The 27,802-nt window shown below is 38.2% G+C and overlaps 1 protein-coding gene across 12 annotated transcripts in view; it reads right to left on the bottom strand.

The window, feature by feature from the left end:
• Positions 1-16,649: 16,649 nt before the first annotated feature.
• The window catches only part of PARD3 (par-3 family cell polarity regulator), a 447,781-nt gene continuing 436,628 nt past the window's right edge, over positions 16,650-27,802 (bottom strand). For all 12 annotated transcript variants that reach the window (XM_059840275.1, XM_059840315.1, XM_059840296.1 and 9 more), the window contains 2 exons: positions 25,643-25,770; positions 16,650-22,256 (listed from right to left, as the gene is read on the bottom strand). In XM_059840275.1, coding sequence (XP_059696258.1) covers positions 21,863-22,256; positions 25,643-25,770 — 522 coding nt within the window. In that variant the 3' untranslated portion in view covers positions 16,650-21,862. The remainder of the gene's footprint in view (positions 22,257-25,642; positions 25,771-27,802) is intronic.

The raw sequence follows: 27,802 nt of genomic DNA, 5'->3' as shown, positions 1-27,802 counted from the left end.
GCACACTGCATTAGATTCTTACACCTTTCACTTCCCAAATGCTTTCTTTTTTCCTTTATATATATATATTTTTTTTTTTTAATAGTACCTCTGATTTGTATTTACCTGGGATAGAGTTAACTTCCTGGTACAGTGCTGCATTTTTTTGATTTAAAATGAGAATAATGTTGACAACCACTGATGCTTTAGTTACTGTCGAGCAGTGCTTGCACTACATCAAGGACTTTTAGTGTCTCATGCTCTGCCAGCAAAGAGGTGCACAAGAAGCTGGAAGTCCATAGCCAGGAAAGCTGACCCAAACTATCCAAAAGGACATTCCATAACACTGAAGCTCATACTCTGTATATAAATTATGGGAAGTTGGCAAGGAGATGCCAATTGCTGCTCAAGAACCTGGGCATCAATCAGCAGGCAGTGAAAAACTGCTTCACTTGTCTTTCTTGGGTTTTATCTCCCTTTTCCTCTCTCTCTGTCTTTTCCCCCATGTCCTCTTCACTGAATCCCTTTTCATTACATTACGATTTTATCATCATTAATATTACATTTCAATTATTAAACTGTTCTTATCTCAACCCATGGCTTTTACCTTTTTCTAATTCTCCTCCCCATCCCTTGGGGGCAGGGGAACAGAGTACTTAGTTGCTGGCTGTGATTAAACCATGACAACTTCCATCAAGAAAATAGCTTATATTGTAAAGATTAATGTCTCCCAATAATAAGAATAGTTAATTTCCCAAAAGAATATTTAATGTATTCACATCAGCACATACTAGTGGGAAGTGTGTGACCAATAAACACATGGGGATAACACACACTAGTTTTGATTATCTCAAAGCCAGGTATTCAGCTGGTGTTCATTGGAATGCACCTCCACTTCCTTCTATGAAGCAATAACAAGGTATATCAGTTGAAAAATTGGCCTTTCAGATTCTTTCTTTTACAAAGTCAGAGCAGAAATATCTAGAATCAATTCCTGGTAAACTTTTAATCTCAGTGATATTAAATTTGATTCCTTATAACGAGATGCTTTATGAATTCCAGATACTTAATCTTTGCTAAATAGTTTTTCATCAGTAAATTCTAATGGCTTTGAGAAGTGAGTAAGGAGATGAAAAAAACATGTTCTTGCAAGGAGAAAGATGTGCTTGAAACACCAAATAAATGAATCTCTTATAATGATTCCTAACTTTTGAATTTTAACAATTAAAATAGGTACATACCTTCTGCCTAGTCTGAAGGGAGAGAACTACCTTCTACTACTCCTCAGAGCTATTCAAAGTGATAGCCCAAAAAGTGGTTTTTCTCAGTTAAGGCATACGTTGCAAAGAATGGCATTTTGGGCACTGTGAGTCACAGCACACTTCAGCTTACTTCTGGAATATTTAGAAGGTTTTTTTTCTTCTAGCTTAGGGAATTTGATGTGTGCAAGGCAGAGTGAAAATAATTCTTGACTATGAAGTCCTACTTCTATGGAACCTCAAGAACAAGCTGTTGCATGCTCCAGTGCTTCACAACATTGAAATTCTTGCAGTCAGGAGAAATGGAAACTGTGGCATCTGAGAAATGTAAAAGATAAAGTAAATGTGTTACTGAGCTATTTTTTTCAGACTCTGGTGGTTTTGAAGAGGATCTCATAGGTGCTGCAACAACTCTGAAAAAAAAAAAAAAGGCATGAGAAATGATGAAAGAAATGAAAAGTGAGCAGTAACTGCTGGTCCATACTAGATACCACCTAAGTACAAATGACGTGGCAAAAGCCATTGGAGCCAATAAGAAAGTGGAAAAAACAATTAACAGTGCCATAAAGCTTTGGAATGACAAACTGAAAATAAATCTCAGAGCAGAAACTCCTATCACCCTAAAATGTTGAGAAAAAAGGTGATTATGACCTTAGTCTGAATTTCCACAAAGAAAATATTACCCTATGAATTCTGTGTTAACCTGAATTCATGAAAACAACGTGAATTCCACCAAGGTCTGACTTAGAAACCATTAGTTTGCTCTTGGGTGGTGAGCTTGAAAGTAAAATACTTGCTTTTAATGTGCTGCAGTTGGAGACAGGCTACAAACATAATGAGGGAAAGTGAAGAGAGAAGTTCAAGATTTTCAAGAGAGATCTTATTCAGATTAAAAGGTTTCAGGAATACAAGCAGATTCTGTGTGAATAAGCACAAAAACTACACAGTGTTCGCAGCCACATCATAGAGGAGCTGGCTGCTGTACACAAAATTGCAGTCTTCAAACCAAAAAATGTCTTCACCTCTGAAGTGCTCACTGACTATTTACAAAGACTAACTCATGAACAAGGGTATGTCATTTACTCCTGCAGATAAATTGACTCATCAGCCACAAAACTGCCCTTTGGCTGTGTTTAGTCATCATTATTGAAGGTACAGACATGGCAGGTGTCACACATTTCAAGCAAGCACATTTAAGCAACAAGAAAGTGAACTAGTGCTGAATATTGCTACTGAGTTATGGTACAAAACAAAAAACATTGATTCAAAGGATAAAAGAAATCAGAGAAGATAGTTGGGTGGATGGGTACAGTACACCAATAATCCACCCTGCTACAGTAAAAAGATGGGATCGTCTAAATAGAAGATCTAGATAGAAACTCAGTTTCACCTTCAAGAGGACAAAGGCTTTGGAAACCTTATATTTAGCCCCTTCACAGTATAAATATGTCAAAGATAATTTTCTTTAAACACGCTGAATGTTTAACATGTTCCATAAACATGTTGAAAAGATAATGCCTCTTCCCTTTCTCTGAAGTTTTAACTCTTGAGGTGAATGTTCTTCTTCTTGACTTGGAGAGAGAGAATGAGGTACCAGATTGTAGCAGGCGCAGGGCCGGCTTCATTTTTATTTTATACCAGATATTATTCTTCTAAAGACAAAGAGAGATGGAAATGAGAGAACATAAAAGTATTTATTACTAATGCTTGATCAGTTAGTTCAAGTATTATTTAGCTTTTGAATATCTGTTTAATGTGGCAGTTTTTCTGATTATTTGCATGACTGATGATGTTAGCATGACAGTCTCCAACATCCAGAGATGGCATTAACCACATAGATACACTGTTTTGAGCTAGGTTGCTTTTAAAAAGGTTATTTTCTTGGGAAAAAAAATTATATTTGCTTTTTTGAAGTGTTCAAATGACTGGAGAAATTAATTTAAAATAAAGTTACAAAGGTTCAGGAGAATTTGCAAGATTAAATGTGCCTTTTGTTAAGTACCGAAAGCAGAGCAAACCATGTAAAGATGGGAGAAGCTTATCCAGATCAGCCTTAAGGTATCTTATTAAAGCTTGAACTGCTGCAAATGATTAAGCTAAATTCATGCCAACATTCTAATGGTTCTGCATATTAGCTATGTTACCTACTCACAAGATTGAGGAGGGATTATTACCTGACATTTTCATGTCCTTCCTGAACCTCAGAGTATGACAGCTTGACTTTAAAGAAAGTTATCTCTGTCAGGAGAGGATGAAATAGAAGTGACAAATACTTAATCAAGCCAGAAGCTGGGATGCTGAATTGGGGCTGAAGGTGATTATAGTCACTGGTGATGAAACGTTATCCACCTATGTGTTATATCAGTGAAAAATAACAAGTTATTAGTTTGAAATTTGTGAAGTGATTCTTTCAAGAATCTTGCATTATGATGACAGAGGAGAGATTTACTGTATTTCTATTGGAAAAAGGCTGAACATCTCTGCATGGACTTGGGAAAGTATCTTAACAAGAGATAGGAAGAGATAATGAGTTGAGAGGACATTCAAAAGCAGACCCTGGAGTTCAGGTTCAAGCTGAATCAGGACCAACATACAGATTGCAAAATTTTTGCAAGCTCTTTCAAACTGCCTTGGCAAAAATCCTATCAGATGAACTGATCATATGCTTTCTACATCTCTTAATTAGCAGCAATCACATGAAATCAAGGAGTTCTGTAAGGTTTCCTGCATTTAATAAAAAACATCTCAAGAGAATGGCTACTCCCCTACATTTGAGCTAGAAAGCAGGTAACTTCAGTTTCTGGATCCAGTTATGAACACAAAAAAAGATCTGTAGTTTTTACTGAAGTGCTGGATATTAGCAATTAACAGATAAATGCCTGTGTGGATGTCTTCCTCCCCCCCCCCACACATTTATTAGTAATTTCTTATAAACCTGCAGAATAAGAAATATCTTAGGCATATCTGAGGCATCCTTCTCATGTATTAAAATTCTGTATCTCTGTGTTTGGGTGATAAAGATCAAATATGTTCCTATGTCTGACTAGCTAATGGACACTGAGGCTGGCACAAACAGCATTTGTTTCATGTATTTTCTTCCCCTCAAATATGCCCATCAGGATTTTCTAACCTGACTTTTTTCTGTAATCCTGCCAAAAAATGCAACTCCTGTGGCTCACAGGAAATCCTGAGTGGTATATTCTGACACAAAACTCCAGCTGTAGGAAGTGGGTGACCTCTCCCATGTAGCTGGAGTGCTGCTGACCAGATGACTCAAGGAGGAAACACAATGTTGACACAGACATGCAATGCTGTTGAAAAGATTTTGTTTAGCAATTGTTTATTTACTCAGGAACTTGGTACCACATTAGCACCTTTGTTCTGACTTGGGAGATTCACTGATTATTTCCAGAAACCCTGACTGCTACCAGAGTAACACCCTTAGAAATGCTTAAAAACAAATACGCATTACAGAATCCCATATATAGAGTATCCATATACAGCCGGGTTGGCTGCTGGATAATTCTGCCATGCTGTGTTTTTAAAGAGAAAATGAAGCTGGGGAAAAGTCCAGGAGTTCAAAAGATTGAGCCACGAGGTTTTTATTGTCTTATCCACCAGTAAACACCTTCATCTAAACTTATCTACTGTCTCACTTTGTTGGCCGGAATTTGGCACAAGAGTGTAGGTGCAATAAAGTCCCTGTTCACCAAGTGATAATTTGTGAGTCAGTCATTGAAAGGCTGTGTATTTTAAGCCATTCAGTTTGTCTTTCTAGTGAGGTGTAGGTGTTCCATGTGTTCTCACAGCATTTGGTAACAAGGCATGAGACACAGATGAAGGAAGCTAAAGAGGGAGCCTAGTAGGATATTGTAAACAGTGCGCCTCCCACTCGAGGATGGTTGTATGTGTCACTATGGGAAGAAATATTTCATTGGTATTCTGCAGGCATTGCAGGAGAATGCTACTATTACAAAAGCCTGGATCATAAATATGGAGGGGGTGGGAGAGAAGGGTTTAGTTCTCACTCTAAGTTTAAAGGATGTTTCTAAACAAAACCAGGCAATAAGGAAATTGATTAAAGCCGACTGATGTGAATGGAAAGATTTTCATTTATGTCAAATGATGTTAGCCCTGTTCTTTTGTGATTCTGTGCTGCTGTTTGCGATTTTTTTTTCCTCTGGAACACAGCAGCAAAACCATCTTTCCATTTGAAAAGCATTCCTCTCTATCATATTTTAGAAAACATGGGGTTCAAGCCACAGAGGCACAGTATTTCACCTTACCTAGAAGGTGCCCAGGGGAAAATGAAGGCAGAGTGATCAAGACAAGCAGTAATAGCTTCTTATCACTGAGTTTTGACTGTCCAGCAAAGCATGAACATTCAATCTTATTTATTAATGTGAAATTTTAACAAGGAAAAAAAACCAGACTGAGCCTTTCTCAGGGGTATGAAATTAACCTATGGAATGATCACACGGCCATTTATTTGCTTGTACAACTAAAATTAATGTGGCACAACATACTTTTTTCCTCTTCTGCTTGGCTGAACTTTTTCATAGCAAACATCAATTAAAAATGAAAGATCAAGCCAATAAACTGTATCTAGCACACTCTGTGATTATTTGTAGGATTCAGTATTTTCCCTATAGCAAACTGTCACTTTCCAAAAGACACAGCAGAACTCAAGATTTCTCAAAATAAGAAAATTGCCCATAGAAAATTCTATAACACTGTTACTTCTTTTTGTATATGTAACTTATCTAAGAGAAAGACCTCATATTTCATGCTACATGGGCAAGACATAAAGTAATGATACTTATATTTTCTGAGACAGTCTAAGTAAAGAAGGTAACACTCCCTGGGTTTTTTCCTTCTATCATTTTTCCCATGGCTACATTCTCTTGAGGCTGGGAATGCTATCCTCAGCTGGGGCTCTCTCTTTCTACAGAGGCTGCCATGTAGAGAAAACTACCCTGTGCCAGGGGCTTACTCCAAGGTAAATAACTTGGAAGAGTCAGGCTGATAGCTTTTAAACATGTTAAGTTAATTATACCACTGAAAAGGAGAAGCATTGGGCAAAATTAAAGAAGTTGTGTGCACTAAGCTCACTGTCATCAATGAGTGCATTCAAATAATGGAATAAGTCATCAGTGAAACAGAATAAAATAAGGATGGAACAGGTAGGAAATGTCCACAGACCTTCTGGTTTCCTTAAGCATTTCTGTTGAGATTAGATTAAATACCAGTTCCCCAAGCATCTTGATGACAAACCCTCTTCAATTTGTCTACTGAAATCTAGAGATCTAGATTAAAAGACTGCTAAATATCATAATTACCACTTAAAACTTTAGACATTATGACAAATATCTTCAAATGAGACTTGATGCTATTATGCTGAATTGGATCTGTGTGTGCCAGAAGAAGCCACAGCATGGGCCATCTACTTATGTCAGTTTAAGATGTGCCTGTAAAGCCACAACCTCATGATAAATTGATTTGCTGAATGTTAAATATAAGCCCATCTACAACCTGCCCCCCTCTAACTGAACTGAATTAAGACAAATTAGTCTGATTTGTGTCTAGGCACAGGCTCTGAACACAAAGGCAACTGTGTATGCAGTGGAGCAACAGCCACCAGTGACCTGGCAGATTTCTTGGTCGGCTCTGCAGCCACCCTGTTGATTAACCTAGGTAGCCAAAGTTTTATTAGTGAGGGCTGGGGGAAGAGTCTAATGACAATCAGTGTCTTGATCTGCAGTTATTTATTGGAATTTTGAGCTGGATCTTCCTTGAATAATTTTAATAGTTGAATGTCTTGTGTGAAGACTGGGAATGTCTGCAGGACACACCACTAGCTTCCCTAATAGCCCATTGAATACTTTTTTTAATGACATACCTAAAATTATACAGACAAGAAAAATAGATTTTTGTTTTTGCTTGCTTTTAAAGGCAAGAATGAGCCTACACAATGCAGAATTAAAATGTTCCCTGTCTTTAGTGATTACCATGGTCTGATCTATAATTGCAGAGAGAATCAATCCAGGCTCCCTCCAGCAGTACTCCTGAAGGAAGATATCCCTTTCCAAAGCATATGGATCTACTATATAGCTATAAAGAATTACACAACTTGCCAATAGATATGAGATTTCTATTGGCATGCCTTGTTCTATTAGATGCAAATAGGTTTTCCATTTACAGGGCACAATGAGATGAGATAAGGAGAGATTTGCAGACATTAAATCTTCTCACTGTTAGGAGGTTAAAGCAGATGGTGGGCATTTCAATACAACTTTTTGGAACAAAAGACTTTATTTGATTTTTCTTTTTTTTACATGGTTTCCTGCTGCAATTGTGCAATTTCTCCGACTGGGGCTTCATGGTTTGTCAGACTGGTAATTATTTAAGTTGGTTTTCTATCTCCTCCATAATACATCAGTAGCAAATATGATTAGGAGTAAGCTTTCAATATTCACTATTTAAGCATTAGTTATTAATAATGGGAGATTTTCATATCTTCCACCTAGGAAGCATTTAACAAACATTAATTACAATTCCAAAGTACCAGAGTTGTGAGATAGATAAAGATCAGGAATTTACCAAAAAGCAAGGAGATTTGTTTTTTTCTCCCACTCAGCACTAACCAGTGTAGCCCTTGCTAGTGTAACATGGGACACAGAGAAGAGTATTCATCTGCATCAGGGGTCTCAGGGTCTCACACCCCTTTAGTGTGCTTTCCTCTTGAAATATTAGAAAGAAATTCTCTTAAAGAGGCATGTAAAGGACATACCCACATCCCACTGAAATATGAAGGAATCTTGGTTTAAATTTAAGTAGAACAAGATTTCGAGATTCAAAGGGTGTAATTCATCACACCTATCTTCAATACTCTAAAGCTGTCAATCATATAGGCTTTCTTCAACGCTAGGCCAATCTTAGCACCCAGTTTTGAACCCTTTTTTAGGGAAGGCAGAAGTTCTTTGTGTAGGTGGTTCTTCCTCAGCTGACTCAGAAATACATTTATATGAGTAACTTACCCTACACACTTTTGACTAACTCAAGTTAAGAGAATGTAAATCCCATCCTGAGTGGAGGGCACACGATAGACACACCTCCGAGCAAGCAGCATGGCTGGGACAGGAATTTATGATTTCCTTTCTCTCAGTCCTACGTTCAGTAAAATGTGTTAGGAGGCACTAAATTCTTACACTAAAGATAATAGAGAAATTGCATTATTTCATTCCTTTCCATTCTCTATGAAAAAAAAAAAAAAATCATACTGAACCACCAGCAATATAAAGGCAAAAAAGAAATCAATGTAATACAAGACCACAGATTGAATGTTATTTCAGTCAGTGGTTCTTGGTAGCAGCCACAGCTCTGGAGGCCCCCAGGCCTCTCTGCCCTGCTCTGTTTACCCTGCAGAGGCGGGCGGAGCTCCCGGCAGAGCCGGCGCTGAGGGGCGGCAGCCTTGGGAAGGGGCAGCAGCCTTGGGAAGGGGCGGCAGCCCTGGGAAGGGGCGGCAGCCTTGGGAAGGGTCAGCAGCCCTGGGAAGGGGCAGCAACCTTGGGAAGGGGCAGCAACCTTGGGAAGGGGCGGCAGGGAGGGAGCAGGGCAGGAAGGCTGGAATTCCTCCGGCTCCTTGCTGCAAAGCTCCTGTGTCGTAAAGCCACATGCAAGTGCCGCTGGTATTTCCTCAGCCACCAGCTGTTTTTACCTCATAAAGGGCCTTGATTGCTTTGTTCCCGTAGCCCGGCCGATTGCTTGGCACGCCCATTATTTTTAACGAGGATTGTTATTTTCTTTGGAGCCAGAACATCCCTGTTGGCAGCCACTAACACCTTTCAGCCTAACTGTACCGTGCTAACACGTACCTTTAAGCACACTTTAGGTGTAACAGGCGAGCACAATCCTTTCCTCAAAATGTCTGCACCCTCACCGATAAAGGGAACGAAAATCTGCGTGCGGCTCACACCGCGGCTCAGGACGGCGGGAATGAGCACAGAAAGAGTGAGCACATACATACCCAGCTCCTCCAGTCTCTGGGGTGCCACAGAAAGGCAGGAATTCATGTGTGCTCTGGGCCTCTCGGAAAATGAACATTCAAAGAGACTTGCAGAGGTCAAGCTTCAGGGCAGGCGAGTTCACAGAGATCGCAGAGCTTACATATGCTGTGTTAGAGAGTGCTTTCTTAACATTTCAAACCTTTCTCACCCCTGTGCCAGGGCCGGACCAAAACCAGCCAGAGAGTCTGAGGGACTGAATGTGCAGCCCAGAAGCTGGGTGTTTGCTGCAATACAATTTAAATTGGCCGGAGGAGAGAGTGCCCAGCCCAGCCTTGGCCGGACAGCAGCTCCGGGGTTCGGGCACTGCTCCAGCTGAGAGCAGGGGCTTGCACTACCATGCTCTTGAAGTGCTGTTAAGTCCTCGGCTATTGATTATTCTGCAGGCTTTATCCTCACTGCAAAGTTTTCCTTTTGACAGATGGGTTTTTTCTTTATGATGAAAACCTCTCTGTCAAAAAACTCCCCACCAGTTCTTTCACTAAGACAATCAGCGACTCAAGTCAAAAGAGCTGTGATAACCCCAAACCTTAGGACTGAATTGCCTTAATTATATATTACACTTGATAGAGCAATCAAAGTTGCTTTGATTTTGGTTATGAATAGATAAGATCTGTGTGAAAGATTTAAAAAGTCACTCTGTGCCTCTTTTTTCCCCTTTCTCTTTTTTTTTTTAATTGACATTACCTTGACATCCTCATGTAAAGTATCATATTCTCTCCCTGGCGTGACTGAACTCTGCTGCTCACAATTTTATCACTGCAATGGCAAATATTCTTAGTTTAGAGAAAAAAACTTGGCAGCAAAGAAAAGAAAAAAATGGATTTGTGGTACTGGCTCCGGTTTAGGCATTTATCTTGACTTTAATCTTCAAGCTGAAGTTCCTGTTCTCCTTTTTGTCCTCGGTACAAAAAAAAGATAATTTATTAGAATACAAAATATTTATATTTGTTTTCAAATCAAATTTAGATTTTCAGTTACCAGATACATTGCTTTCTTTCAAAACAGCTTTAGTCAGATCCTATGATTTGACTACAAAAGGATATGAGAATGCCTCTGTTCAACAGGGAAAATAAGATTAAAGCCCTTTACGAGAGGATGATAGGTTCAATGACAATGCATGATGATTTTTATACCAAACAGAAAAAGCATTATCTCTAGGTCACAGTACTGACTAGCAGGCTGGAAACCATCTCTTTGATACACAAGCCTGGTTTTAGTTGCAGGAACATAAAAAAAAACCCGTAAAAAACCATTAAAAATAAGATATTGAAGCATCAAGAGAATGTTAACCTGACAGCAGCCAGTATCTTGAAAGTGTATTTCTTAGTTGTATATTTACAGGCCAGATTTTCAAAACTGGTCTCTATTTTTGACCGTGTCCAGTTTGCAGCTGGAAGTTCAGCAGGCAACATCATTCTGGGGTTTGCCTTTCCTCTCTCTCTTTCTCACCTGCGTGCTCATTCTTCCATGTACAGAATTTCTGAGACTCAAGGCTGATGTTTCTCATTTAGAATCCAGGTCTTACTGAGTCATGTTCAGTGTGTAAAATTATGTCTATGTAATTTTGACTTTAACTGAGCAAACAAAAAGGCACAGAAAGATCAGTAAAGATGAAGTTAGCAGACTGCAGACTGACAATAGCATAAATTTTTATCAGTACAAGCAATTAAAAACTAAGGACACTGCCAAAGGATGTGGTAAATTCTCTGCACCTTATCATCTTAAATATAAACTGCATGTCTTTCTGAAAGATTTTCTTGATTTCAGCCACAAACTGGGTTTGATGCAGGAAGTATTGAACGACATTCTCCACTTGGTGTTAAAAAGGAAGTTAGGTAATAAACTAGATTATTATAGCAGTCTCTTCTGACCTCAGAATCTCTCCAGAATCTATCTCTACCTTCAGGACTAATTTATTAAAGGCCTGGCTGGCTGTTGCAGGCAATGAAGTATTGCAATACTTCAGGGGTTCTGTGAAAAAGGACTGTTGCCAACATTGCTGACTGCAGTCAGCATTTTCTGAAGATCATAGGAAGTGAAAATACAAAATAAGCATCCTTCTGATTCATGTACATTTTCCCCAAAATGCTTGCTTCCAAGTATTTTTCATTATCCATCAAATGCACACCTTAAAATTTGAAATAAAATATTAAAAATTAATAACTTCCACTAGCTTATGATGTTTCTTCTCTGTCACATAAACTAGATGTCTAAGAATTATTACTTCTGCACACTAAGGAGGGATGCAGCTCTGGCTGTGAAGAACTTGTCTATAAAAATCTGCTCGCCAAGAAGCACAGCCTAATCTGAAAATACTAAAAAGAATCAGCCTATTAGAAAGCTATCAGTACTAAATATTTGAATTTTCATTCCGTTCAAAAATTTAAAAAATGTAACTAAAGTCTCCAGGGCCTGATGCCAAGACACAGTTGGTTAAGTTATTAGACAGATCTAGGTCTAGTGCCAACACCATACATGGGGCAGCCTGCTGCTTGCTGCTGGGTTTGGTACCTTGCTCATAGGCTGACTTCTGTAATTTCCACATTTTGCTTGTAAATGGGACAAATAGCATTTCTCATTTCTGGAGCCTCAGAATGTCTGCTGCAAAAGGTATCACTTTTCATCCTCCTTGGGCAAAATGGTTGGGTAGGTAACCAACTTCACACCTCTGTGAAAGGAGAAAAGGACAAAAAATATAAAAGGAATCCCAGATTTTTTTCTTGATTGACGAATCTTGATGTGCTCTCTAAAAGAGCAGAAAATCTATTGTTAAAATATGTCAGCTCAGTACTTAATCCTTATTAAAACACCTAGAAATCTGGGATGACTATGGAGAAGTTCTTTACTGTAACCCTCTGAAAAAACCTTGAGAGGACTCCTAATAGAAATTTTCTTGCTTTCTGAGTCCAGAGCCAAATCGACCATACAGATATGTGGGGCCTGCCAGGGCACCTGCTCTGGGACCCCTTTTGGTAGCACAGTTGTCCTAGAGGTGTGAAATCAGCCCTTCTGTTTTCCCTTACCAACCCACAAAAAGCATATTATGTCTGTGTTGAGCTCTGCTGCTTTTTTGACTCAGTTAAGAAGGAAAAAGGGAAACATATTGTATGGAAAAGCATTTAAAAATAATCTCTCCCTCATTCTGTACAAAATCTAGAGTTGGCTCTAAGGAACAGAGTTTAGGTTTAGACTTTGCAACAGGAGAATGTGCCCTTTTGGCACCTCGTGTGACTGTCTCTGAACTTTGCTGAGCGTTAATCACTAAGCGCATAGTGATGTATTTGGAGGGGGAAAAGAAAAAAAATTAAAATATTTTTCAATGGTGACTGCGTGGGACTATATTTAAAGAAAAGTCAGTGGTTCTTTCCATATGTTGAATGACATTCAAGATCCAAATGAGCAGTCATTTTTACCTTAGACATTCATCAGGAATGTGCTGGCAAATATCACAGGCAGAATAATTGCTGGAAAAACTGGGCAGAGATTTCTATTATTCAATATGCTTTCAGTCTTCTTTGCTGTGCTCTTTAAATTAAATGCTATTTCTTTGGCATCAGGGTGCTCCAATTTTACTAGAAATCATGACACTAAATATGCCATATATACTATAAGGGCACAATTTAAAATGTATTGCCTCAGCGGTTGTAGCCTTAAATGTCTACAAGTTACAATGTGTCAGGAAATCTGGGTTAAAAGGGTGCCAGAACTGAAGCCTAGTCAAAGGGAAACAGCAAGAGAGTGCCTGCTCTGACAGGTCACTGGATTTTGATTACGCAGTCAGATATGGTATTCATCCCCTTGATAATGAAAGTTGGGTGGCTGGCTGGAAAGAAAAGGCATGGAAGATGGCTTTTGGTCATTGTCTGAGCTATTTCTGGTAATCCTCCTTACTGTCTAACTCGTGTGTTCAGGAAGGATTTGGGCCCGTGGGGTAAATGGAATTGAAATCTCTCAAGAGGAAAAAATGATAAGGAAACAATGTGTACTTGCCAGCATTTTTAGGAGGAGATGTTTAACAAAAGAAGAAGCCTGTGTTCTGCATTAGGCTACTGCATTGCCAGCTCTACTGCTTTCATTGCTGCCTCAAAATGCCAGCTCAAAACAATAGAAGGGCTCTTGCTGTTCTCTCAGCTATTTGCTGAAACTGTATCAGCTGGATCCTAATATCACCTATCAAATGTCATAATATTGCAAATTACTCACCATTTATTAAATAAACATAGTATTTAGAGGGAGATTACCTTTAATCACATTTCAATTATAATTTAGTGTGGACTGGGACAACACTCATGGTGGCACTAGGAGATAAATCAGCTGCTCTGTAACTTTTTTTTTTTAATATCTTCATAGCTACAAGTCAGGTTTTTAGATGCTCCTTCCCAGCCTGAGTCCTGCATCTAAAACATTGTGCAGCAGAAGACACTACTGTGAAATTCACAGCACACCAGTTAATTCAAGAGAAACGTAACAGCTAAGTAAACTAACATTACTGCAAAGGTTTCTTCTGTGGTAATGTCTCTGCAACACACAGAGAGGGCAAGGTATTTCCCTGCCCTGCTTTCCTCCATCCTTTTTGAAGGAAATGTTGCCAGCTTTTGAGTCAAAGCTTCTAAGAAGGAATTGTGATGGTGCTGTTGACACAGAGTGGTGGGGCAGAATTTTGTATCCACTCTCAGAAAATTAAGAAAAAACACAATCCAATTGCCCACCAATGGACAAACACAACTCAGCTGGGAAATAAAGTGGGCCAGCCAAGCTACAGATGGCTCCCTTGTACTCAGAAGGGGCAAATGTGCTTCAGGCTCATGCTCACCTTGGTCCTGAACCCTCCACTTTCTCTCACCTCTTTTCCAAAGGGGTGGCACCCGGTTCATAAGGTTGCACTTGTTCTGCAAAGCCAGAGGCATAACTCAGTGTACTTCCATCATGGCAGTGTGTGGAGCGCTGTTTGCCATTTGTATCTATCTGCACAAACCTTCCCAACCAGTTTTACAGTTTAGCTCCAATCACTGTAGACTGTGACATTTAATATCAAATACTCTTCCAACGTTCCCACATTAATAAACACAAACAGTGAATCCTCTCTCTGTTGTAATCATGATTTCTGGCAGCATTTAAAAGTGCATATTATTATGACAGTATTAAGAATTGGTACAGCTTCATGCAATGCTGGAATATATATCCAAAAACTAATTTACTTGAGTTGTAATGTTAGGATTATCCTTCTGTCTTTCATGACTGATGCTTCATCTGGAGAATGCCTAATGTTTTCTTGTCAATGAGTGTTAACTCAAATGAATTATTCCAATCTGTTTACTTTGTCCCTTTCTAACAAATGCAAATTATAATTAAAAAGGAAAAAGAAAAGGAAAATGCAAACAGCATTGAAAACCTGGTATGACAACACTGTGTAGATTTTTCTACTCTTAAGTCCACATCAATAAGCAATTTAGCAATAGAACTCTTAATGGGAGACCAACAGATGAAATTGTTGTAGAGCAGATACTTGGATGGAATTTTTTCTTTGCCCACATAATTGCATGCAGCCATCCTTGTGTGAAATCCCCCATCAGATTACAGAGTTTGTTGTATGTAAATTGAAGACTAAATGCTTGGTAGCACCTTTCAGCTCTGCAATGCTGGAAATGAGTTTTTTAATAGGAAATGAGATTACTAATATTTTAGTCAACAAAAACGTGGAAAATTTCTGCATAAAGATGAGAAAATTATTCATGTAAACTGACTTTAAAAAAAAGAACAATTGTTAAATTCTGTCTGCTACTATTCATAAAATATTCTGTGCCTTATTTTGCAAAGAAAAAAGAACAAGATGTGCAAAGACAAATTATTTCTACTTTGCTGGCTATAGCATTGACTGAGCTTTTGACTAGCAACAGGTTGCATAATTTAGTGGTTTCAATTTTTAATATTATTTTATTCAGTTCTCAAAGTGAGGAACAATCTGTGGAAAATTGCAATTAACTCAGTGCAGATTATAAACCAGACTTTTGCAAATCATCAACCAGGCACTAAAGCAAGACATTGCCATTTCCAGTCCCTGTTATGCTGCAGCGGATTATATTAACCTTCAGTGAGTTTCAGAAGCCAAAGTGAGAAAAGAGTTCTCGGCCTTAAACTTCCTGTGCAAATGCAAAAGAAGTTCCTCATGTGTAAATCTGCCTTCCATTGTAGCTGATAGCACAGAAAACAACTGATCAAGTGGTAATAAATTATCATTAATATTATTTATAAACACTTATTAAAATGGTTCTTGCAGTTTAGGCTGGACCACAGAGCAGAGCCTGAATGTACCACACACTGAGAAAGATGTGTGTCACCAGCAGGAAAGAACAGATGTTGTTTGAGCAAAACACACATCACCACCATTAGATGCAAAGTTTTAGGCAAAGACATTCCTGTTCCTAAGAACCTACTGGCTTTTAATAGCCTGGCTAAATTTGAACTATCACAAGCCTTTGCCTTTGCTTCTAAGGAAGATATAAAATGTGATGGGTACCCAGAAGGGGGTCTCAGACTTCAGCATATTCTAAGTGGGAATAAGAATTACATCGGTGGAACAGTGAAAACTAATGTCTTCTCCAGCTTTCTGAACACAGGTGATAATGGTTCTGGGCTACTGGCAGAAGGCTGCAGCTCCTGAAAATCTCTTAAAATCCCTCTTTATAGTTTGAAGTCTTCAAACAGTGATTTCAGAATTATGTCTCCTATTTCCATGAGAAATTTCTTTCACTCTCTCTAAAAGCTTTAAAGAAGTAGTGCCTTAGATAAATGAAGAGACCTGAGAAACTCATTTTAACTGTAGCAAAGAGCCCTGTAATATGGTCTGTACTTGAGAATATAATTACGACTACAAATACATTGTGCACCCACTGCAAAAGTCCATATATATATCAACTTTAAAAAACTCTTTTCACATCAACTCCCCCTCTGCCACCAAATAGGCACCAGCTTTTATTGCCAACAATACTATTCTGTTCTATAGATAAAAAAATAAACACAGCTCCTTGTCCCAAGGACTGACAATCTAAACGCACCCCAGGGAAACCCACAGAGGAAATAACAGAGGTACAGTAACTTTGTTCTCCTTGTTGCCTTGTTAATTCACATCTTATGCACTACACAATAGAGTGACTCTCTAGGAGAGTGGTGTTTTGTGCTGAGGTTACTGCTATCTAGTTTATTCCTTTTTATGCCTTTGGGGCAAAAAGTAGAAAAAAAGCCTCCAAATCCCAGTGGCTGTAACAGTGACAAGAGCGTAAGGGAAGTGGAGAACCTTTTTACTCACATTTTACACCCCTCCCTCCCTCTTCATTTCTTTCCTTAATTTTCTAAGACAAGGATTACCCCAACAAACAAGCAGATTAAAATCTAATACCTGAAGTTGTTATCACCTGTGGCTGTCATCTCTCCCTCCCTGACAGATATCACTGCAGCCACTACACTGAGAGCTCAATTTGTTAATGTAAGCTCATTCCAGACTTCGGCTGCTGTAAGATGTGCATCTGAAAACAGAATTTTGGGAGCCTATTTGCAAGGGAAGCAGGTCCTGGCATCCTGTGGAATGGTGCAAGCGGCTTCCTCTTCCATCCATCTGCCTTTAAACCACAGTCATGTCAGTTTGAGCTCTGAAACCATCAGTCAGGCAGAGTGACACATCTAAGGAGTTTTGGTTTTTTTCGCAGTAGACAGAACACAGTGGGCATAAATATCTTCCAAACTTCCCCTAATTTTTTTTCTTTTAAAGATCCCAGGCTTGATGCTTTTCTTCATCTCATTCAGAGAGTATTCTGTCCAGTCCCTGTAAGTGCCTAGGAAGTGTGCACTGCATGCAGAATAGAAATCAAAGCCATATTCTTTAGTCTGCTTTTGTGTAATCCCAACTCAAGCTTCCAGTCTCAATTTTAAAAATTGATTAAAGTGTAAATTACAAAAGATTATACTACTCCTAAGGAGATAAAAATATTATAATAGGTTTACAAATCTAAGAGAGAAAAATCAATCACTGGCAAGAAATAGCCCAGGATATGAATGAATTGCATGTCATTTAGAGAAACAAATAAATGCTGAGAATTAATCAGCAGATGTAAAAGAGTGTGATGCTGATACAAAATAGAAGAGATTACAAGGAGGCATGAAACAATGACCATGTGCATCAAATCATAGCTGCTTTCTGCACAGAGAGGAAAAACAGTGAAGAAATGCTACAAGTTATTTTTTGAAGAGGGACATGAATTAAAGGCAAATTAACCCAGTCTGTGCCTCTCCCGTGTACACACATGCACACACACAAACCCTACTTTCACAAAATCAGCCCCCATTGTGGATTTCTGACCCTCACCCTTCCTCTACCATGCTAAAGTCAAATTTTAAATTGAGTCTGGAAGGCTAGGATGGAATGCCACAACAGCAGCATAAGAAATAAATGAGGTCTTTTTCTGCATTTGCATTCCTGACAGATTCCTTACAATGCTTATTATTAACTAGACTGAGGACTTGGGAGAGAAAGATGTAGAAACAGTCAGGCACAGCAAATAGAATTAGGAAATATTTTGAAAACAGTCTTGCAAGCCAGAACATGCAATAGCCAAATGCACTTTAAGTCTCAACAACCCAAGTTCAAAGGTTTGAATTACTCAAGAATATCCTATGTTTAGCCAACACTGCTAATCTGGCACATCTCTTCCTTGTCTGGCCAAACCCTTCCCTTCTCAAAATACCCAGAACAGATAAATGCAGTGTTACAGATACTCATTAACAGAGAGAACATGACCGAAACATCAGTGCAGCTTTGAAAGGCAGGCCTTATATCTACAGTCATGGCCACATATCTGCAGTCATGATGGGCTTAAATTTTGTTTTGTTGTTCTTCCAGCTGTTTGCCAGCACTAAATGGCAATTGTACTTTCCAGCCATGTTCAGCTGGGCTCTACGCCATTTTTCACTGTTTTTGATGGCAGAGTTCTCAAAGCATGCATTAAACTATCTGGCCCATGCAGTAACTCACTAGGGTTGCACTCATGCTTCCAAAGAGGCCCATAAGAAGAGGGGAAATAGGTTTTTTGAGAAAGGCAGCAGTATTCTGCATTAGTAATATTAAACTTTCCCAAGGAATTTCAATGGCATTAACAAATTATTTTGATAAAATGCAGGAGGCTTTGCAGATGGTTTTCTCAGGGTTTCAACAGAGCAAAATGTGCAAGCTGTACACCCACTCCTTGATGTTGTGAGCTCCCTTACAGTCTGTCCTGTGACCATTCTCAAATATACTAATGTTACAGACTTAATTTCATAATGGTAATGCATCCACCAACAAATTAGTGCAGTAATGTGGTTAGCTCAATTAACTTTTGCATCTATTCACTAGGCAGAACTAAAGGTCATTTTCTATTAAAATATCTCCCTCCCACTTCCTTATCGCCCTTTGCAACTTATGGGAGTTAATATTAGAAATCCTGTCTACACTATGTCAGGAAGAAGACAGGGTGACAAAGCCAGAAAAAGACCTTATTCTTTACTAACATAACACAGACACAGCCCAAAGAGAACATCTGCCTTCTTTCATGAACACATCTAATTATGGTAAATTGTTAACACCTTGAAGAGGAGTTTCATAGAAGAGTAAACTTTAACATATGCCATCCTCACACATAAAACATCCTGTACTTCATACTTTTCCAAATACATGCCCTTTTCCCTACAACAGTTTATCAAAGGCCTTGTTTTGAAAAGGACTTCAACCTGTTTTCTATTTCTGTGGATGCATTTTTTTAGCGCTTGAAATTATTTGCCAGTGCAAATATATCTGCAGAAATGACAAATTTATGTAATCTGGGAATGCAGTCAGGAGATGAGACAGCAAGGCCTGCAAAACTGCAAATGCAATTATTTCCCCACGCCCAAATGCAAGACACTACAATTAAAGTGTTTTGGAAAATCCTGCCTTTACTTTATTTGGGCACTGAAAGCTGCCTGTCCACCCTACAGCTCCTGTTGCTCTTCCCCTTGAGATCCCACACTAAAGTCACAGTGAATAATTTGACACTATTATTGCCATGGCAACACCTTGATGTCATGCATACACAGAATCATGATTGACATTCCTGCAGTAACCAACAAAATGAGAAATGAGGGGAAGAAGGAGAAAACCAGACTCAGCTCCAATACTAATGGGGGAAACAGAGGATTATTGGCACTGTAAGTATTGCTTTATTCATAAATCTGCCTTCTGCCATTTTCCACCATGCCAACATTCCTGTGAAGGGCTCCCCTCAGACCTCAAAACACACAAAAAATGCAGAGGGGGTTCTTAACACATGCCTGGATTTGGCCAGATTGCAGTGGGCGTCCTTCTGACAGTGCTGTCCTTGGGCAGAGGACTCCATGCTACAGCACAGAAGATTTTGCCACAGAGGCTAGTCTTTAAAATGTGCCTCTTAAATGTCATAGGTATGGCCTAAAATAACACAACACACTAAACAATGTGGGTTTTGCCTCTGAGGACAGCCTTCAGGTGCTCAGATGAGCTGTAAACTTTTCCTCCTTTTCTTTTCTTTTCTTTTCTTTTCTTTTCTTTTCTTTTCTTTTCTTTTCTTTTCTTTTCTTTTCTTTTCTTTTCTTTTCTTTTCTTTTCTTCTCTTCTCTTCTCTTCTCTTCTCTTCTCTTCTCTTCTCTTCTCTTCTCTTCTCTTCTCTTCTCCTTTTCTATTCTTTCACAGGATGACACACACAAACTATTAGGAATAGTATAAAACAACATCTGTTAGGAATTTTTTTGACTCAATATCTGCAGCAGTTTTCATAGGGGTGTACAGGCAGTACCAAGACAAAGATGGAAACAGCCTTTTATTCTAAATTTCATATGTACAAGGAAAGCCATTTTACACAGTTTTGTAAATTCTGTGTAAAAAAGCTATTGTCATCCAATGTCACTGTGCTTACACTAATAAGAACTTTTAAACATGGAGTACATTATTAACAACAAAAACTGTTAACAAACAGGCATAAAAGACACAGATATGTGTGCTGATATTTCACATACATTCTAGAAATGAGTTGGCGCAAAAATAAAATGTGCCAGTAAAAAAAAATAGGCTTTTTTTTTTTAAAATCACGCAATACATGATTTTTTTTTCTTGCTTTCTCTCCTTTTTTTACACAATATGCTGAGATCCATTCTCAAGCCTTTTCACATCAGGATTTGCAGGCACTTCAGCAACCCAGCTATATTTTTTACAATACATGAAGTTCAGACCAACAAACTGAAAAACAGCTGCTGCAAAAGAAATTCTCATATCCCATATGCACATTCAAATATTACTCTCTGCTAGAGCAATCATTTTCTTTAGCAATTTTTGGATACTGACATGTTTTCAGGATGATGTGTAACAGTTTGTCTCCATTTATCTCTCATTCATGTACTTAAACGTTTCTTTCTAATGTAGCATCACGATGTAACAATATGGTATATGGAAGCACAAAGGAAATTGTCCACAAAGCTTCACAATGTCTAAAAAGAGGGAATTGTTCTCTTTACAGGTATTTGATCCAAAGAAAAACTTTGATTTCCTCTGCTCTTGCTTGGAGCTATCTCCAAAATTTGTCCAAAGACTACTGTGTACCAGATGAGCTGACATGACACCCTCCCTAGTTCTCTTCCTAAAGTGTCATATGACCAAATTAATTTAGAAGCAAAGCAAAGCAGAACTCAATGTGTGTTCAGAATTTCCCATCTTTAATAAAATAGTGAAATATACTTATCAAAGGTTTCCCTGTGTCTGTATAAATAATCTCTCTCCAGTTATTTCATTTGTAATGGACTGTGCATTAAGATTATAAGGCAATTGGAACAGGATTCTCAGGATAACTGAAAGCTTAATATTGTTTTCCTCATGAGTCAGGATAAAGGCTTTTTTAATAAGCTCGAGTGGGGAGAGAGAGGAAAAAAAGAGTGCGTATGTGCATAATAGAAGAGGGATAGTTTTTCATCATATAGACACTTAAATATTGATCAACAAAGACTGGTAATGACTCCACCATAAAACATATCAGAACTCCAACTGCAATTCAGAGTAGAGCTCAGCCTTATTCACTCAAGAGTGATATGTACACCTCCTTCTGACCCAAGAGAAATAATACAGGACATGTCAATGCTTCCTTCAACCTCAAATTCATTAATTTTATGCCACAAAGCTGCATGTTGGTGTAGTAAGTCACTGCAAAGTAAAACACATTACAACAAATCCTAGCAAAAAGCCATTGACAGCTACAGGACTGGGCTACAGAACTGGGAAGGCAGGGACAGCACTGCTCACTTCCACTGTGATTGTCAAATGGTGGAATGCCCTTCCATGGATTCAACACTTGGGACAGAATGGCAAAGACGTAAGACCCACCAATGCTTTGCCCAGATTTTCAAAGGCACTGAAATAGAAAACGGATATATTCCTTAGTACCATCAGCGTAAAAAGTTTTCAAAATAGAAGTCTTTATATGAAAATGTTCCTTATTGCATGGTAAGTTGATCCTCCTTTTCTTCACCTCAAGAATAAAACGGTCTTCCCTTTTCTGGTGTTTGCAATCTGTTCAGCCTCGCTACCTGAGATGGTGAAGGCGGTACATCTTGTCTGAAAGGACCTTTAGGAGGGGCATAGTTAGGGTCCTGAATTTTCTTATATGAGTCATAGTTGCTAGGCCCTTCAGAAGAAGTTTTTTTTTTCAGTTGTTGTTCTTTCCGCCTCTGCTCTTGACGGAGCAGTTCTTGTGTTTCTAGCATCACCCTGGCATTAAAGCCGTGTCCCCCCATATAGCCATTCCTTGATCCCTGGTAGCTGGAATATCTGGGATTTTCCTTCGCAGTCTGGAACCCTTCTCCAGGGGAATAGCTCTGCTCCCAGGAGTCTTGAGATACAGAACTGGCATTTTTCCTGCTTTGCCTGAAAAGAAAAATGAAAAAGGTTTTTAAGACAAATTTCCTGTTTCACCTTTGACTGTTAGTGACAACAATCACTGGAAAGAAAACAGCTTCTGCCATGCCATCAGCTTTTTCCCAGAGATGGCATTCTCTAGTTGTCACTTTCTAGAGTCACAGTTCTCTTCTGCCCCAAAATGTTTTCTTGTCTCTTGTGTTGGGAGAACAATCCCTAGAGAGCTGAATGATATTTCTAGGCATCTGCAGGAGGAATATGCCATGAAAACCCATCCAGCTACAATTACCCTCATGTTCTCAATAAAAGTGTTATATTCAGTTGCAGACTACAAAAGACTATAGGTGTTTCTGTGCTTCCTAAGAATTCAGGTAACAGCCAGCAATTGTAAGTCACTCATGAAAGATTTGAATCTAGACTGACACTTGATTAAATATGCAACCGACAGGCCCTCAAAACAGTTGCCCTAACACTGCACAAGTCAGAAGATAAAGCCCAGTTTCTTCCTGCCATGTCCAGAACTAAGGAATTTTGTGCTATAAGGAGTGTTTCCCAGTCTGCTATAGCATTCATAAAAGAAGAGGCAGAGATAAAATTTTTTTGCTCATTTTTTGGCTCCAGGGAGTAGATAAATAGGCCAAATACACATAGGAATTACAAATTCTTATCTCTTTTCACAATAAATCACCACATTATTTTGAAGACAGATTATGGTTTTGAAATAACTTTAATTTACTATCAAACTGCTAGATGCTTGTATGAATTTAAAATAAGATTGGTGGTGATAAAGTGAAACAATTTTGTGCTGCAGCAAAAGAGATACCCACTTTGAGATTAAAATTAGAGTATGAGAATCAAGCAATAAAATAAAATATATTGCGACATAAATCAATAAGAAAATAATTTAGTTGTTTATATATGTCTTGGTTTTTCATGTCATCATGTATGACAGTGTGGCCTCATCCAATGAATATGCAGGGGAGAGACAGGAGAACTGGAAAAATTTTCCTACCATTACTAAAAGTAAAAAGTCACCTAATATTTTTGCAAATTTCCCTCTATATGTATAATTTGAAAATTACCATATCTACCTTATTTCATAACTGGTTCTGAGGCCTCTGGATGAAAAATATGACGCAAGATAAATGTGAATTATTGCAGAAAAAGTTACAACATAATGTAAATTCTTACAACATTTTTATAGCTGTTATTGGTAATCTCATATCCAACTTTGCCAAAGCAACAATACTTCTGAGTCATGTTTTATCACTCCCTGGAACAAGAGCAAATTGAACGAACCTCTGTAGGCTACGAAACTGTCAGGTTCCTGATCTAGAGCAAGATAAATTTTAAGTAATACAAAATTAACATGGAGTCAAATCTTTCTCTTACAGTTTCACATGGGACAAGAAGATGACTAGTTGAACCAATTTAATTTACTGACTGTTTTCTGGTACTTGTTCAAAATTAGTTGGCACACTTTCCCTGTCTTTCTGGGAAGTTCCTTTAAAATTGACTCAAGAGTTTATTTGCCTTCAGTACTAAAGATTTGAATGTGCAAAGGGGAAAAAATAGGAGGCTCTTAGAGAATTCACAGGATGAAAGGCAACAAAGCTCAAGAATGAAGCCAGTGTACAAACTTCAATCATTACAAAGTCATGGTTGCAACATTAAGCTTGGGGCCTAGTTTTCAGAGTAACAGTAGGATTTCTTTAAAGATCAGTCACAGTGTTAGGAACAGTTTGTAAAGCTGGAGAACTCGATGCCCCAGGTTGTTACAGGAGTATTGTGGTATTTGCAGTGCTGAACATCAGACCTACAGTTCCCTCTGCTCTCAGCACAGCTGAAACACCCAGAGAGCTCAAACTAATCCATTAAATTATCATTAATTACACAGTAACATGCATTGCTAGATTGTTTGCCATTTCTCAAGTTGAAAACCACCTTGAGTAAAGTTCTCAGTAACTCTTCCCAAAACAAGTATTTCTGTGAGCTGTTCTATGATCTATTTTTCATATTTCTTGTTTAATTTTCTTGTAGATTAATTTTCACCTTAGAGTTTTTAATTTCTGCCACTGAACAGCTCTGCAACTGATTCCAAGTTTTAAATGCTACCAGCCATTGTGAACAGGGGAAGCAAGTTTAAAGAATCATAGTTTTAAAACTATAAATGAACATGGTTGAGTGGGGCTAGCATAACTGAAAGAGAATTTCTCAGGAAAAACAATATGGCATTAATAGGTGTGGTCACTTCCAAAGGAAAGCAGAGATAAAAAGAAGAGGGGATATAAAGATTTTCAAGATGAGAAACTAATGATCTCAGAAAACACAGGAACTTTACCTTTCTCTTTCCCACCTTCCAAACTTAACAGAAAAATTTTACACTGAAAGGTGTTAAAGCATTTGAAAATCTGAAACTGTTTTATTTTCAAATATACTGCTAAGATAAGAGTTGATGGCCAGATAGCTTTGCTATAAAGCTTTTATTTGTTTCCAAAAAAAAAAAGAATTATAATATACCTGGTAAAACAAATCTTGTCACAACAAATTTTTTTTCCACACCATTTCCACACAAGTCATGAAAAATAACACAGCCTTATTGAAAAGCAATTTGACACCAAGCTCTGGTGTAAATTATTCTCCATTCAACCATTGCTGATATTTCAAAATGCAAAGACTATTTGCATAATGCTTAACTACGAGAGTTAATTTGTAATACAAGCTGGCTAAACTTCTATTAATTCTTAAAACTAAACATCAAGTAAAAGCCATTTTGCCCAAACAACTAGTCCTTTAAGGCACCTTCTATTTTTAAAAAATAGGCTTGTTTACACAAAAAAATGGATTAATTTTCAGCATTCTATATCTATTAAAAATTTATATATGCAAACTTGAAGACCTTTGGTTTCTTGGATCATTTTTTCAGTTTCATATTTTTTTGCTGGAGGTCTTGAAATTTTTTTCTCTTTTAATTTTTTTCCAGAGTAACATCTCAAAGATAGAATTTCTACCCAGTAAGGAATTAGGCAAGAGAAAAAAAAAATCATCTGACATATCAAAATGGGACACCTCATGTCATGCTCAGGAGACTTTTGTAATTGCAGAAAATTAAACTAGATGGTGTCCCACAAAGAATAGGTTTGTTTTAATATTTCAATTCTATTGGGTGCTGAATGTCATGAAATTCCCCTGAAATCAGCTCTGAAGAAATTCTCTGAAGCAATTCTCAGCTACCACATGCTCTCACTTAAGAAATTCTGTGCCTCTTCCACAGTGAATACATTCCACCTGATATCAATGCTGAACAAAGGTGTCTGCACAAAGTCTGACATTTCCCCCACAAATGAAATTAGCTGCAGGCTCCTAGGCACAAACAGCTTTGGAAGTTCCCATACCTGGGCAAGGAGCTGTACTGGCGCTGGGCTTGCTGGAAACTCTCTCGTTCCTCCTGCCGCTGCCGCTGCATTTGGACCTCTACTGACACAGAGTGCCTGCCACTCTGTGAGTATGTCTTGGTGTTTGGCTACAAAACAAAAATGAAAGTGTCTTAAACAGAGCAGAAAAACACCCGCAAAAGAGCTATCCTTTAAGTTGCTATTGCACAAATACAGCGATACTTGTTTTAACACGCAGTTCAAGCAGCTCTTGCACAATAATTAGGGTAAATTCTGACCCGTAACAGTGGCTTGTGCTAAAAATTCTGTTTCTGACCTACTATTTCTGAGATGTATGAGCAAAGAATCATCCAGAATGTGTTATGCTTTTGTGGCAATACTGTAATTTAAATTAAGTCAGCGGAACAGATTTTAAGACTCTGAGTTGGCCTAGCCATGGTAATGCTAAGTTCTACACCCCCCCTAAGGATTTGAGGGGAGAAGGAGCACAGCAGCTCCTTTGAACCTCACCAAAACATTCAAGTGATGCTCTCCCTTAGTGGAATCATCCTATTTTTCAGTTGGGCCAAAGACTGGGAAAACATTTTCTGGTTCAATATGATCAAATAGATAAATTCAGCAAATCTCTTGTGGACAATGAGGACTCCTGTATCTCTGAGTAGGACCTTGATGAGGTGACAAGTTGAAACGTTGAAGCCAATACTAAAAGCAAGTAAAAATGGTTGGTCTTCCTGAGAATAGAGAGTATTACAGGTCAAGATCTGACAGAATGGCTGGATTCAAACTTTGGAACATGGAAAAGTTTACTTTTGTAGAGATACCTATCACTTTCTTCAGATTTTGTGATTTCATTTTGCAAAATAAAGTGGCAGAAAAATCAAAGAATGCTATGGGCTTTTCTCGTTGTTTTACTAATAAGGTTTTGCCTACAAAGAAACAGAGCATTAGTTTTTTTCTCCTTAAAATTACCAGTACTATTCAAAATGTGTAAGTTTAAATATGGGGAGGTTAGGGAGTATAACCACTTGTCTGAGCCTGGGACTGAAACAGCTTGTCTCAGACTTACTTTTAAAAGCATCTTTTGCCTTTTTATCTCTGCTTTTCCTCAAAACAAGCATCTCTTGGTTTTTTTCCGTTATAGTTTCTGCAGCAGAAAGAGATGGCTCACAAATATATGCAAGAGAAAAAAGATTTCCAAAAGCTTTGCACATAGAAGTCAAGTTTTAGAAACTAGAGTTGTCATTTGTGACAAGTGTCTGACTATAGTCATGCACCTGCAGGTAGCCAAAACCAACAAGTTTTAAACAGGTGTGCAACTTTTAGAAATTTGTTGTCAATGAGAATGCACTTCAGACAGAGCATCAGTCTCAGCTCAGAATTTAACACATGCAATTTTCCCATTATAAGAAGATAACTGGGTGAAAGAATCAGAATGTGAAAACACAGAATAGGAGTAGCAGAGAACTCCTTTAAGAGAATCCTGAATGTAACAGTAAGGTCTATTTCAGAATAGGTTACTTCTTACTCTGTAAGAACCACAGTAAAATAATGTTTCTAATGAAAAAATGCTTTAGGAATGGTGAGATGAAGCAACAAATTGAGAAAACAGAATCATGTGTCAGCCTTGTGGGAAATTTTTTTAGAGATGAATAAGCTGTACATATGTATGTCCAAACCAACAACCCCCACAGAGATTTCTCACTATATTAAATAAGGGCTACACATACAGAGCAGCATTTCAGTTATTGCATATGTCAACATTTCTAACTTTCTTGACTTTATTGAGAGTCTTCTGACATTTGGTATTTTATTGAAGGGCTCAGCTTATGGAAGGGAGTGATTACCTGAAAATCATAGGGTTTATTTGTGAATTCTCTCCTGTGTGGTTATAAGCAGCTTACAGCAAACCAGAGGGAAAGTCAAAAGTTCCCCTATCAACTTCCTCATAAAAAATAAAAACATTTAAACTAAGAGTTTACAGCCAATCTCCTCATTTCATGGGTTTCACTTCAACAACATTGGAAAGCTTGCAGCTACATTATGTCATATGTGAGAAAGTAGTTATCACAGATAAGACATGAAATCAGAATTGCTTCTCTTTATTTGAAAACAGTTTCACTTTTTTCAGTTGGCTGTAAATATAATGGATTAAAGAATTTG

This window comes from Haemorhous mexicanus, chromosome 1 (genome assembly GCF_027477595.1).
Source record: "Haemorhous mexicanus isolate bHaeMex1 chromosome 1, bHaeMex1.pri, whole genome shotgun sequence".
NCBI classification, from domain to species: Eukaryota; Metazoa; Chordata; class Aves; order Passeriformes; family Fringillidae; genus Haemorhous; species Haemorhous mexicanus.
This window is presented reverse-complemented; position numbering and strand designations above follow the sequence as displayed.